This window comes from Sinocyclocheilus grahami, unplaced genomic scaffold, assembly GCF_001515645.1.
Source record: "Sinocyclocheilus grahami isolate Dianchi unplaced genomic scaffold, SAMN03320097.WGS_v1.1 scaffold47.1, whole genome shotgun sequence".
NCBI lineage: Eukaryota > Metazoa > Chordata > Actinopteri > Cypriniformes > Cyprinidae > Sinocyclocheilus > Sinocyclocheilus grahami.
This window is the reverse complement of record NW_015505226.1, coordinates 4773434-4787222: the sequence shown is the minus strand read 5'-3', so window position 1 is coordinate 4787222 and position 13789 is coordinate 4773434. Positions and strand designations below refer to the sequence as shown.

The 13789-nt window shown below is 37.1% G+C and overlaps 1 protein-coding gene across 1 annotated transcript in view; it reads right to left on the bottom strand.

Moving 5' to 3' along the window:
* LOC107582780 (rho-related GTP-binding protein RhoQ-like) overlaps positions 1-13434 on the bottom strand; it is a 28211-nt gene extending 14777 nt beyond the window's left edge. The window contains exons 1-2 of the mRNA XM_016268786.1: positions 12969-13434; positions 9101-9159 (exon numbers count right to left, since the gene is read on the bottom strand). Coding sequence (XP_016124272.1) covers positions 9101-9159; positions 12969-13110 — 201 coding nt within the window. The 5' untranslated portion in view covers positions 13111-13434. The remainder of the gene's footprint in view (positions 1-9100; positions 9160-12968) is intronic.
* Between the last annotated feature and the right edge of the window lie 355 nt (positions 13435-13789).

The window sequence follows — 13789 nt, the reverse complement described above, 5'->3', positions numbered from 1 at the left end:
AAATAATGACTATAATGCTTTTTTTAGTATGATTTACAGAAGACACCCACTAAAATGTCATTCAGTGTAACAATATTTATATACCAAAAAATCTTGTTAGGCATTTTTAAAAAATGAATAATTTGATGACATTATAAAAGACTAGATTTAAGCATCACAGTGCAGTCCTCAAATACCAATTAACTATAATTTTTTTAATCTTTATACTTTGCTAATGACCTTCAAACCACTAGGTTTTACCCATTTGTCAGCAAGAAGTTTTTGTAAGGAAGTGAAAGTCATTTAAAATATAGGCTAATAAAATTTAGTATGATCACATTCTTTTTAGTGTTTTAAGTACAGGTCAGAATAAGTATATTGTTTAATTTTTACATAAATATATCCATTATGACCATGGTTTGTTACTCTGAATGACGATTTGCCAAAAAGAGCGATAATATTGCCATTACTGAAATGGCTTTAGTATTATACTGTGTCATTAAAGGGGTCATATGATGCCATTTCAATTTCTCCTTTCTCTTTGAAGTGTTACAAGCTCTTGGTGCATAAAGAAGATCTGTAAAGTTGCAAATACTAAAGTCTCAAAACCAAAGAGATATTCTTTATAAAAGTTAAGAGTCAACCACGCCTACCTAAAATGGCCCGTTCTAACACGCCCCAACATACCTACATCACTATGTGGGAAGATTTGCATAACACCTCCCAAATATTCACGCAAAGAAAGAAGGCGTAACGTTTATTCTCGCTGTAGAATTGTTGACGCTGCAGCCATGTCCTGAAGACGCTGTGTGCTTCGTTGCGACTTTAAACCGCATAAACATTTCATTACACCAAATACACCAAATAATGTTCTTTTTAGCAGCATCATATGACCCCTTTAAATTAGTGCAAATTAGTAAGTAAATGACTGCAGAAGCAGATGTTGAAATATAATAAGCATATAATAAGACCTTACCAAGTCAAGAAAATATGATCATATTACCCCAATTTTACAGTCTCTGCACTGGCTACCTATTAAGTTCCATATCAGTTACAAAATGTTATTACTTGCCTATAAGGCCCTTAATGGGTTAGCTCCTGCATACCTAACTAGTCTTCTACCACGCTACAATCCATCACGCTCCCTAAGGTCGCAAAACTCTGGACTTTTGGTAGTACCTAGGATAGCAAAGTCCACTAAAGGAGGTAAAGCTTTTTCGCATTTGGCTCCTATACTCTGGAATAGTCTGATAACGTTCGGGGTTCAGACACACTCTCTCTGTTTAAATCTAGATTAAAGACACATCTCTTTGGCCAAGCATTCAAATAATGCATATCATAATCTTGTACTGCAGTTATATCTGATCAAATGCACATTATTATTCTTTAGTTTGGGTTAAACAAATACATTTTGCTTGGCTGGAACAGCAGCTACGCTAATTAGGTCTCTATTTGTTTCTCTGTTTTTGCCATGTAACTAGGATTTACACAAGCTTCAGTCTGGATCCAGAACACCTGAGAAGAGATGATGCCAACCCCTCAGAGGACCTCAGATGATGCCAACCCTGAAACAACTTACAGAACTACCACATTTTATTATAAGTTTGATTACATCATATAATAGTTGCTGTTAATAGTGTTCATCGTCTGTTTGATTACGTCTTTAATTGATTTTTCCGTACATTTCTGCCAAATGTACATTGACTGACAGTCACCACTGATAAGCTACCACTAAATATTGTAGAAACTTAATTTGCTGTAAAGTTGCTTTGCAACGATTTGTATCGTGAAAAGCACTGTACAAATAAACTTGAATTGAATGGCATTTTATTCTACCGTTCTGATGCTCCCCTGCCATGCTTGCTTAGCTTGTCACTTTGTTTCTGACTTGCTCTGCCCCAAAAATGGCTGCTTGCGGCCATATTTATTAATACTTTCTATTCTATTCTAAACATAATACTTATGTTTGCCAACATAAATGACATTATGCGGATGAGTATTTTGGGTGAATCCCCTCAGTGGCCTCTCTTGAACTTGTGACATACTGTAGTGAGGAGAGACTCTCTGTTCAGAAATATTGGCAAGCTATTATTCTGACAACAGCAATCCTCAATATCTTTCTCTTTTCCTTGCTAAAGGCACATTCACATCAAGTACGATAACTATAATGATAAAGATAAAGATATAGTTTAAAAAAATCATTCTAAATATAAAAGAATAGCAGATTCCACAGCACAACTAACGATAACTGCACAGAGAAACGATATTGTTGAAATCACAGAGCGATTTTTTTTAACAGCTGATGAATGATAAAAGCATTGACAGCCAATCAGAATCCAATCCACTTCTAAGAGCTCAAGCATTTAAAGCGGCAGATGATAAACCTGCAGCGCATTCTTAACAAACCGTGCTATTGTTCATTGTTGTGGAGCCTAGCATAGTTACTGTTATAGTTATCTTTATAGTTATTGTTCTTGGTGTGAACAGGCTTTAACAGTGCCACCCAAGCTACTGGGTCTGCACTTACTTTATTAGCTTTTGGGCTTTTTACAGTGCCTAGCAACTCTCTCTGTTATATGTAATATAAATAAGATGCTAAAACAGGGCTCTACACTTACTTTTCTTTTAAAACTTAAAAAAAAACTTTAAAAATTTAGGAGCACGTTCAAAATTTTAGGAGCACCTTCTAATCAATAATCCAAAATGTTATCAAAAAGTAGCCTTCCCATTACGAGGTGATATTTGATTCCTCTAACTTTATTAAAAGTGTCATCTTTTGTCAAATTCTTAAAAAATTATATTTTATAAGCTTTTTAACATTTTTAATTAAAACGACAGAATAAGAACAAGTAGAATCTTTCCCGTGAACTGCCAAAATACAGACAGCATGTTACATGTCCCACCAGAGACAGTAATATACTGGACCATTGTTACTCCACAATAAAGGATGCATATCGCTCGGTCCAAAGAGGATGCCTACAAAAGGGGGGACAGAGTCTTGTACAATCAGGCCAGAAACACACTGAAGGAGATTTGAGTGGCCAAGAGGAACTACACTAAAAAGCTAGAACACCAGTTTTCTGCGAATGAGCCTGCATCAGTGTGGAAAGGCCTGAAGGACATCACCAACTACAAGACACCATCCCCCAGCACTGAGGCCAATCAACAACTTGCTGAAGACCTGAATGAGTTTTACTGTAGATTTGAAACTCCCAGTCTAACACCCCACACCCGCTCTGAACATCTCTCCACACAACCATCAACACCTTCTGCAACCCCCTCTCCCCCACTCCTACGTTTCAGATCAGTGAGGATGATGTGCGCCAGGTCTTCAGAAAGAACAAGAGAAGAAAAGCACCAGGCACAGACGGTGTGACACCAGCCTGTCTGAAAACCTGCGGTCTGTGCAAAGTCCCTGCCTGCTTAAAACGCTCCACCATCATCCCCGTCCCAAAGAAACCCAAGATAACAGGACTTAATGACTACAAATCTGTGGCCCTAACGTCTGTGGTCATGAAGACATTTGAGAGGCTGGTGTTGGCTTATCTGAAGGACATTACTGGACCCTTACTAGACCCCCTGCAGTTTGCTTACCGAGCAAACAGGTCCGTGGATGATGCAGTCAATATGGGACTGCACTTCATCCTGCAACATCTGGACAAAACAGGGACTTATGTGAGGATCCTGTTTGTGGACTTTAGCTCTGCTTTCAACACCATCATCCCAACACTCCTCCAGACCAAACTAACCCTCCATCTGTCAATGGATCACCAGCTTTTTGACAGTTAGGCAACAGCTAGTGAGAATTGGTAAATTCACATCCAACAACCGCACCACCAGCACTGGCACCCCTCAGGGTTGCGTCCTCTCCCCACTGCTCTACACCAACGACTGCACCTCTAAAGACCCCTCTGTCAAGCTCTTGAAGTTTGCAGATGACACTACAGTTATCGGTCTTGTCAAGGACGGAGACGAGTCTGCTTACAGACAGGAGGTTAAAGAGCTGGCTGTCTGTTGCAGTCTTAACAACTTGGAGCTGAACACCCTCAAAACAGTGGAGATGATCGTGGACTTCAGGAGGAACCCCCCTGCACTCCCCCCACTCACCATCATGGATAGCACTGTAACGACAGTGGAGTCATTCAGGTTCCTGGGCACCACCATCTCTCAGGACCTGAAGTGGGACACTCACATTGACTCCATTGTTAAAAAGGCCCAGCAGAGGTTGTACTTCCTTCGCCAGCTGAGGAAATTCAACCTGCCACAGGAGCTGCTGAAACAGTTCTACTCAGCCGTCATCGAGTCTGTTCTGTGCACTTCAATAACTGTCTGGTTTGGTTCAGCTACAAAATCAGACATCAGAAGACTACAGAGAATGGTTCGGACTGCTGAAAGGATTATTGGTGCCCCCCTGCCTACCCTCCAAGAACTGTATACATCCAGAGTGAGGAAAAGGGCTCAGAAAATCACTCTGGATCCATCACATCCAAGCCATCTCCTTTTTGAACTTTTGCCATCTGGTCGGCGTTACAGAGCACTGAATACCAGGACAGCCAGGCACAAGAACAGTTTCTTTCCCCAGGCAATCTACCTCATGAACAGATAATGTTCTCCCATTGTGCAATTAAAGTACAGTATGTGCAATAAACCTATACTTATTTATCACCCTAAACCCTACATCCCTACAACTTTATTTTATTTTATTCTATTCCTATTCCATCTATAGCACACCTGTACATACAATTTATTATGGTTTATATTTATGCATGTGTATTTTATTCACATCTCATTTTTATTATCTGTGTGTAATTGTTGTCTCCGTTTACTGGGAGCTTGTGACACTATAACAAATTCCTTGTATGTGCAAACATACTTGGCAATAAAGCTCTTTCTGATTCTGATTCTGATTCTGAGAATAAGAAATATAAGTTACCAATCAAGTGATACATTACTCAAAGCTGCAAAAACACGTAGAAACATTTGAAGCTCCCCTGAGCGCAATCACAAATATGATGATGATGGGTCAGTCGCACTGGTGCTCCTAAACAATTTTTTATAGTCGCACGCAGTAGTTTTCAGTCGCAAATGCGACTGAAATGGTCGCACTGTAGAGCCCTGTAAAATTGTTATTTCTACAGTGATACTGTCATTCGGTGTAAAGAATGACACTGTGTGGTAACAAGAATTTGCATTACACCACATGACAAAAACATCTTCTTCTTCTGCTTATATTATAGGCAACTGGCCACCTGTATCATACGCTGAGCTTGACCAGTAAAGTTAATCACAATTATTTACAACATCTACTACCAGGGTTCGTACACATTTTTACCAATACATTTCCATGACTTTTCCATAACTTTTGAGACAATGTTCATGACCTAAATGTTCCATTATTTTACAATAAGAATAAAAACCTGTTCAAATTATCATAGCATATGTTAACTAAAATGAATGACTATTAATGCTACTCGTTTGCTTTCTTGTTTTAGTAATAAGTACAAGCTGCAACTGCGCCAGACATTACTCCACATTTCACATCACAGAATATGATCATTTATTTAACTGTGTGGCCAGGATGGCCATTTTGGTGTCATTTTGTGTGTATTTTTGTTGCTTAAATGCAACAAGCTGCGCTTTAGAGCCCTGCATTTCAGCCAGAGCCCAACGGCCCCAACTTATGTATGTACAATTTTCACGTCATAGCTCAGACACGGGCCAGGCATCAGGCTTGCTTCCTCCTTATGTTTATATTTTAGATATCCATCAATTATTATGGTGATGACAAAGATTTGCTGCGCTGGTGGAAACAACACGAGACCGTGCTACCGCGACTGTCAAGAGTGGCTCAGACTGTGTTTAGTGTCCAGCAACAGCAAGTGCTGGAAGAGTTCAATGTTAAAGCGCACGCAAAGCCTGCCGCTAAACGCCAGCAAGTAATTACCATGATGAATGCTCCAGGGGAAATAGAATATTGGGGAAGAGAGAAAGAGAAAAAAGACACGGGCCAGTAATTCTGATAATCTGTCGGATAAGGGCCGGACTAGGGCATATGTTTGAGGCCCGTGCAGGGTTCTGCTGAGCTTATTTGGTAGCAAACTCAATACTCATATACACACGAGCGCACTTTGGATGTGACTGCGCACTGCCTCTTGAGCGCGCGAGTACCGAATGGCTTAAAAAGACGTGCAAATAAATAATACAATTTTCTGACGATGCAACAATGACCCGATTAGGCAAGTGACTATTCTGTCAACTGTCCCGAAACGCGAGTGAAAGTCTTGTATCGCAGCGTGCAGCGGCTCTTGTAGCGCAGACAAGACGCGCCGATGTGAAGCCGTTTGAAGAGAAAGTCAAAAAGAGAAGACGCGTACAGCTGAATCACTCACGCTGTTTTCAAATGACTGATTTGATCAGTCTGTGTGGACTGGACTCAGTCTGTAGGTTTGATTATTTACTCATCAAACCTACATGCTATAGGCTATTGAATAAATGTGTGAATATCCATCATTTTAAAGTCAAAAGCTGCGGGAATGAGTAATTCAGGACCTGATTAAACACAATTCTATTAGACAGAGTTTTGTGAAATAGATTTCAATGACTTTTCCAAAACTTTCTGGGTTTATTTATTTTTCCAAAACTTTTCCAGGCCATGACTTTTCCACGTTTTTCATGACCGTACGAACCCTGTACTACTGAATGACCTGTTTTTGTAACTGCGGATACCACACCATGAAAAGGTGGAATGATCAAATATTTAAGAGCAATAAACTCACTTTTCTGCAGCACCACGGTGCATGGTCATCAGGGTGCCATCTGATGATGTCACAGACTGCTGAATGACTATCAGTTTTTTTTACATGATTTCAGAATGGCTTCTTGTTCCTGTTACACTGAATGACCTCTGACAAACTGCATTTTCAGGACAAAAGTTCCCTGGTTATTTCGTAACTTAAAAAAAAAAAACAGTAAGACATAGTCCTTTTAATATAACACAGCCAACACTTGAAAATGCCAAGACAACTAATGTATTTTTTAACTTGGTATTTTATGTTTATTTAAAGATGTAATGGTAAAATCAAAATCCGGACCATTACACTGAGTGACAAAGTTATTTGAAATATGAAAGTAGACTCTTTACTTGCATTTAACATGCCTTTTTATGTATATAAAATTACTTTTATAAACTTAATTTGATGCGGAAACCAAAATGGTGACGCGGTGTACTAACCTGGATCAAATCCAGATTAGTACATCTAGTACTTCAACAGTTGTGACATAAGTATTTATTCAAAAGAAGAACCAATTGAGGGAGTATGAGATTTCAAACAACTTTTGCCTTTCAGGTCACAATTTTTAAACTACCTATTTATAATGCTAAACCTCCAGATACTTATTCCTCTAGACCAGTGTTTCCCAACCGGGTTGCCGTCTGTCGAGAGCAGGGGTGCCGTGTAAAAAATCCTTTTTTAATATTTCTAAATTGCTAAAATGTTCAAAAAAGCAACTATTATATAATATCCATTTCTGATGTCGCTAATAATTAGAGATGCACCGAAATTTCGGCTGCCGAAAATTAGTTCACCGCTTGGGTTTCACTTTCAAGTGGTGTGACGCTCTGCGTATTATCCCGCTCTATGCGTCCGCGCCGCTCAGTCGCTCCACTCGTATACCGTTCATGCTCGGAACAGCAAAGTCCACTAAAAAATTGAGCCAAAAGGAAACATCGATATTTCTGTCTGCAATAGCCCTACTGTGTTGTAACATGATGTGGTATATGGGCAACTCTGGTAACGCTGCCCTCTCATTCATTGATCTGCTAACCGCTATGTTATGCTCACGTGTTCTGATAATAATGGCTTTCTAGGATTAAATATTATTTGGATAATAAAAAAAAAAAAAAAAGTTCAATATCTTAACCCTACTGTTAGATCTACCTGAAAAACTAAAAAGCTATTTATTTAATTCGAAGGCCTGTCGTTATTTTTTATTTGTGCTATCATTACTAATTTCTTTATTTGTTCTTATTTTATTACTGACTGCTTACTTGTCATTTTTTATTCAGTTCAAAGTTTGAAATCAAGCTATCTCGTGCTACTGCACCAAAATTACCCCACTGTAAAATAAAAAAAAACACTGAGTGAGCAAAAATTTGTGAGATAGCTAGTTATAATGGTAATTAAATAATGTTTACACATGTATAAAAGCCTACATTAAAATCTGTCATATAAATTGGTCTCTTCATTAGAAATTAGCCTACTGATTGCCACCATTGATGGACAAGATTTTTAAATAATATAAAAAATATCTGTATGACATGACATTCTGCAGTTCTTCCCTGCTGTACCGAATATCTATACTTTCAAATTATCACATTGAATTTAGAAATTCAAATATTGTGACAAAATTAATTTTGTAGGGTGCCACAAGTTTGTTAAAATTTCCAAAGGGTGCCGCCACTAAAAAAAGGTTGGGAAACACTGCTCTAGACTACACCACTTCTGAGAAGTAATGTTCAAGGAATGTATGGCAACTTGAGATCTTCTTTCATGATAACTTTCAACAACTTGGCAAAAACAGAGGAAGGAAAATTTTCAGATTGCTGTTAGCTTCATATGTTTATCTTTCCACTGAGAGATGCTAATGTGTACTCACCTGTTGATCTTGGCAGTGTCTTAGTGATTAAAGAGACGTACAACCAAAAATGAAAAGTCTGTAATCTAACACTCATACTCATGTTGTCTTATCTGACTTTATGACTTTCTTTATTCTGTGGAACATTAAAGGAGAGGTTCAACAGAATTAGGGACTGACAGCTTTTCATTGCATCTTTTTCGATACAACATAAGTGAACGGTGACTGAAACTATCATCCTGCCATCTTCATATTGTGCGTTTCACGGAAGAACGGAAGCCATACAGGTTTGGAACGACATGAGGTGAAGTAAATTATGACAATTTTCATTTCTGGATGAATAATCTCTTTAAATCACATGCATACAGGGCCAAAAAGACTCAGAAAGCATCTGAACAGGCCACCATGTACTTTGCCTGAATTGATTGAGTTACTATTGCTAATGAAAAAGCCTCAGGCCAATGAGAGAGGAATGTTTTAACCCTACCTGACCAGCAGTGTCATACAGCCCCAGCAGGTACTGTTTTCCCCCAACCGTCACACTCACTGAAAACAAAATCACGAACAATTAGTTTAAATATGGAACTCAAATTATTACATGAATAAATGCACTTCCATGTAGAGTAAGAAAAGGATGTTGCTCACGTGTTAATTATTTCTGAAAAGGTGAAGGAATCATGTAAAATAGTATTCATTTCTGATCAAGTGAAAGAGGGATGCAGTTTCTTTAAATTTATTTCTAATGAAGTGAAAGATGTACACAATTTTTTTTTTCTGAACATGTGAGAGAGGAATGCAAATTTGTTTACTTCTTTTTTTTATTATTATTATTTTTTTATTATGCAATTAAGGAAAGTGACAATATTTGCAAGTGCCAAATACAGAATCACTTGGACAAACAAACATATATCCAGATAGCTAACATTTCAATATCATACTGATAACTCCTGTATATGTATTCTTGTGATTGTGAGTGTGTGTGTGTGCATGTGCATGTGCATGTCATTGTATGTAAGTGTGTGGGAGGAAGCATACAAATCATTGAGTATCTAAACGATTTAAAAGATATAACAAGTATAACTACAAAAAATAAAATAAATGACAAGACCAGTGGAGACAAGTATTGTAAGCGATAATGATGACAAAGATAACTATAACAACAACAATAATAATAATAAGGATTTCATTAAGATTAGGAAAGGGTGGAGGACAGTGAATGATGCAAATAATAGTAATGATATTATTAATAATTGTAATAAATTATATATGAATAAATATTTAATAAATTATTAGGCGCTTTTGCTTATGTTCAGAAATGAAAAGTGCCACTTGTGCCACTTTTATGAATAATCTTTGTATAGTCCTTTTCCTTTTGTGCTTTTATTTCTTCTTCAGATTCTCTGACAAAACTCTGATTATATTTTTTTTGTACTTTGTCTATCCCAGAAAAATACCAACCTTTAGCATACTTTAAAAAGAGTATTATGGAAATAATATACTTTAAAAGAATATACTTAGGTGTAAATTGAATGTAATGAATTCAGACTCGGTATTACATGTTAATTGCCATTACATGTAAACATATTATTGTTTAAATGTATATTCAATGCAATTAGCTGAACTGTTAGTGTTTTTTCCCCTACTTAAGCAGCACTTAATTGCATCTTTATATGTAATTTCATAATTACTTCTGTTGTCTACAATATGGTTAAGTGTACTACCAAGTGTACTGACAAGCATTTATGGTAAACTAAAATACATGTTTCATAGAAATGAAAGCATATGTCTTGTATTTATATATTATTTTAATTACACATTTGCAATGTTGAAGTTGCAGTTAGTACATTTAAAATAAATTCACTTTAAGGCCTGGTTTCACAGACAGGGCTTAGACTAAGCCAGGATTAGGCCATAGTTCAATTAGGAAATTTAAGTAATTTTTTATAAATGTGCCTTACAAAAAAACATTACCGGTGTCCCTCTTGAGACACAACAAAGGCATTGATATATTTTAAGATCAATCAGTGCAAGTTTCTTTCAGTTGAAACAGCTCAGACTTACATTTTAGTCTGGGACTAGGCTTAAGCCTTGTCTGTGAAACTGGGGGTAAATGTAATATAATAACATACTACAGTTAAAATGATAATTAAGTAGTTTACATGTATTTAAGCATAGTAGTCAACAAATCAAAGTAAGTGTACTTCTTTAAAGCATGACAAAAGTTTGTTAGAAAAATGATTTAAAATGTACTTTAAAAATAAAACTTGGTATTACAAAGTGCAATAAGTATTATTTTAGTAATATTATGCACAAGTAGTGTATACTTTAAAAATTGTAAGTACACTACAGGTGCACACTCAATACAATACAGTCTCTAACATTCTGTCTAATGTCTTTTTGTGTTTTCATATTTTGTTATTTCCATGTAAACTCCTGCATTTCTTTTTGTATTTGCTGCCTGTATTTCAGATTTGAACCAAAATGACCAATTGAATGTCTTTGGCCATACTGTGGTGCTATTTGTATTCAATTTCAAAATTGTAAATCCCTCAAAGTAACTTATCTCATATCCTGATATTAGAGAAAAAAAATGATAACGCAATTAATTACAACGTTTTTCCATGATAAAAAGAAACTTACTTGAAGAGTTGAGTCAGTTTGTATCATGCCAGAGAATAAGAAGAACCGTGTTTAGATGAGCCTCACATGATATTTCAGAGGAAGGGGGCGTTGACTTTGAGACAGGAACTAAACCCAGACATGAGTGGCTGGGTGGGTTTGTCTCGTGGGTGAACACTTTCTCAGCACTGCAGGAGTTTCCTACCACTCACGTCTGTACACAAACAGTGTCCTCCTCCTGTGCTCCAACATAACCCATAGGACAATGTGATTGCTCTTTCATTGCTCATTAGAGTCAATAGAGTCCCAGTTGTGTTTCAATAAACCGCGTTGTCTCAGATGTCTGTTATTTATTTATTTACATATGTTTTTTAATGTATAGATGTGTATATGTCTCAGCTAATTTGTGATGCATTAAAATGGTGAGACGTGTAGTGCAGCCCAGGCCAGGGACCCGGCCCACCCACACGTCCCACTTACCCTTTGAATGTGTCTCCCTTTTTCTTTTTTTTTAAATAGAATATATATGTATATGTACACACATATACGCACACATACATACACATACATACACACATGCCAAGAATTTTACTAGGTGTGCATGTATTTTAGCTAATATGTGATGCATTTAAAAAGCGAGGCATGCATGTCAAAACCAGCTAAGGTGAGAGATCCTGGAAGAAAGAGCTCAGAGAGACGGTGGGGAGACACTAGCCCCATGCCCCACATCACCTCCTCCCACCCATATTTAAACTCCACCATACCAAATACGGACCAGGATGTCACTGGGGACCAGAGGCAGGAAGAATAATAATAATAATAATAATAATAATAATAATTAATAAATAAATAAATAATAAAAAATAAAAACTTATTACACATATGAGTATAACATTTTCTTAAGTATTTTCTTATTAGTGCTTTCTTATCGGTGTTGTCCTCCGCCCTTCCCCAAAATTCTCAATTATTAATATTCAAATACATATAATAAATACATAAATAAATGAGTAAATAATTAAGTGAATGAATGAAAGGGGAGGAGTAAAAAGAAAACAAATGAATAGATTGCATATGTACATATAAACCATATTCAGTGGTATTATTATAATAATAGAGATAAAATATGTAATAATAAAACTATACATTTTATCAATAATATACATCAGTACATGTGTACATATATACACATACATAAACATATCCACATGCATACTGTATATCTACACATATTATATTCATTCCCCTTGTTCCCCTTCTCTATCTATGTTTGTAAAATTATTGTTGGGAAAGTGCGTGGGTCCAGTGCCAGGTTTCTGATGTATATTAAGATAAGTCAGAAATGGATTCCAGATGTCTGTAAATATAAATATATTTTTCTTGTTTGTGTATGTTATTTTTTCTAATGCAATATATTCTATTTTAAATCAATTTGTTTAACTTCTGAAGTGAAAGACGTCCTCAATCTGATTGTATTTACTTCTGACCAAAAGAAAGAGGAACTGATTTGTTTATTTCTGATCAAGGGTGATGAATCGTGCCATAAGGATGCTGGTGTGCACCAGTTGCATCCTCAGCCCACAGGTGGTTTCCATTATAGAGAAACAAGCGCAACACAATGCAAGTCACTCTGAGGTCTTGTCAATACCACTAAATGAATGTTAAATACATTTATAAATCAAATAGACGCTGAAATATTGATTCATATTCATTATGTCGTAATATGCTGGTATATTTACCTGCATAATGATCAAAGACAGTGGGCACATATTCCTCAGGAAAGGCGTCGTTGGCATAGCTCATCAGCAGACAAGTTTTTCCAACGGCGCCGTCGCCGACGACCACGCATTTCAACATGATGCTGCCGGTTCCGTTTACCATGACGATAATAAAACACTTGAATTCACCATCTTCAGCTGCTAGAGATATATCCCGCGTTATTAAAGCTCCCTTCAGGCGTCACCACCAGCAGCAGCAGCGCCGCGCTCGGGCAGCAAAAACAGCTGAAATGCCATTTCCTCCACCCCGCTTCCCAAATTTGGCATTCCCTGAGGTTTTCCTCCTCTCAGTACTCGCTTCCGTGAGATTTAAGCAAGCGACAAACTTCGCGTTGTCAAGACATCAACCTGTAAAATACGCCCTCACCGCTGTTCCACTTTCCCTACTTTCCAACCCCAGTATCACCTCCTCTGACTCTTGAGCCCAACACGGATTAACTTGCGACATAGGCGGGGTAATAACTCTGGATCAAGGGATCAAGTATAAAGATCGGTTATCGTTGTTTAGTGTCTGAATCAACCAACCATCATACCATTCTGCATCCTGTGGACCTGAGAGTCAGACTAAGATTAATTAACCATTGTAAGAGCAGGAACATAAAAGTACTTCATAAAATAACTCTGAAAAATATTCTTTATTGCTATTTTCCAAACATGTGTGGGCTAAAACAATACATTTGCAGTAATCCAGTGTTCGTAGAGATTCACTTCTTAATATTAATTATCAGAAATATTAGGTCCACTGTCACCCACTATCCTCTCAAATGTCTGTATCCCTTATT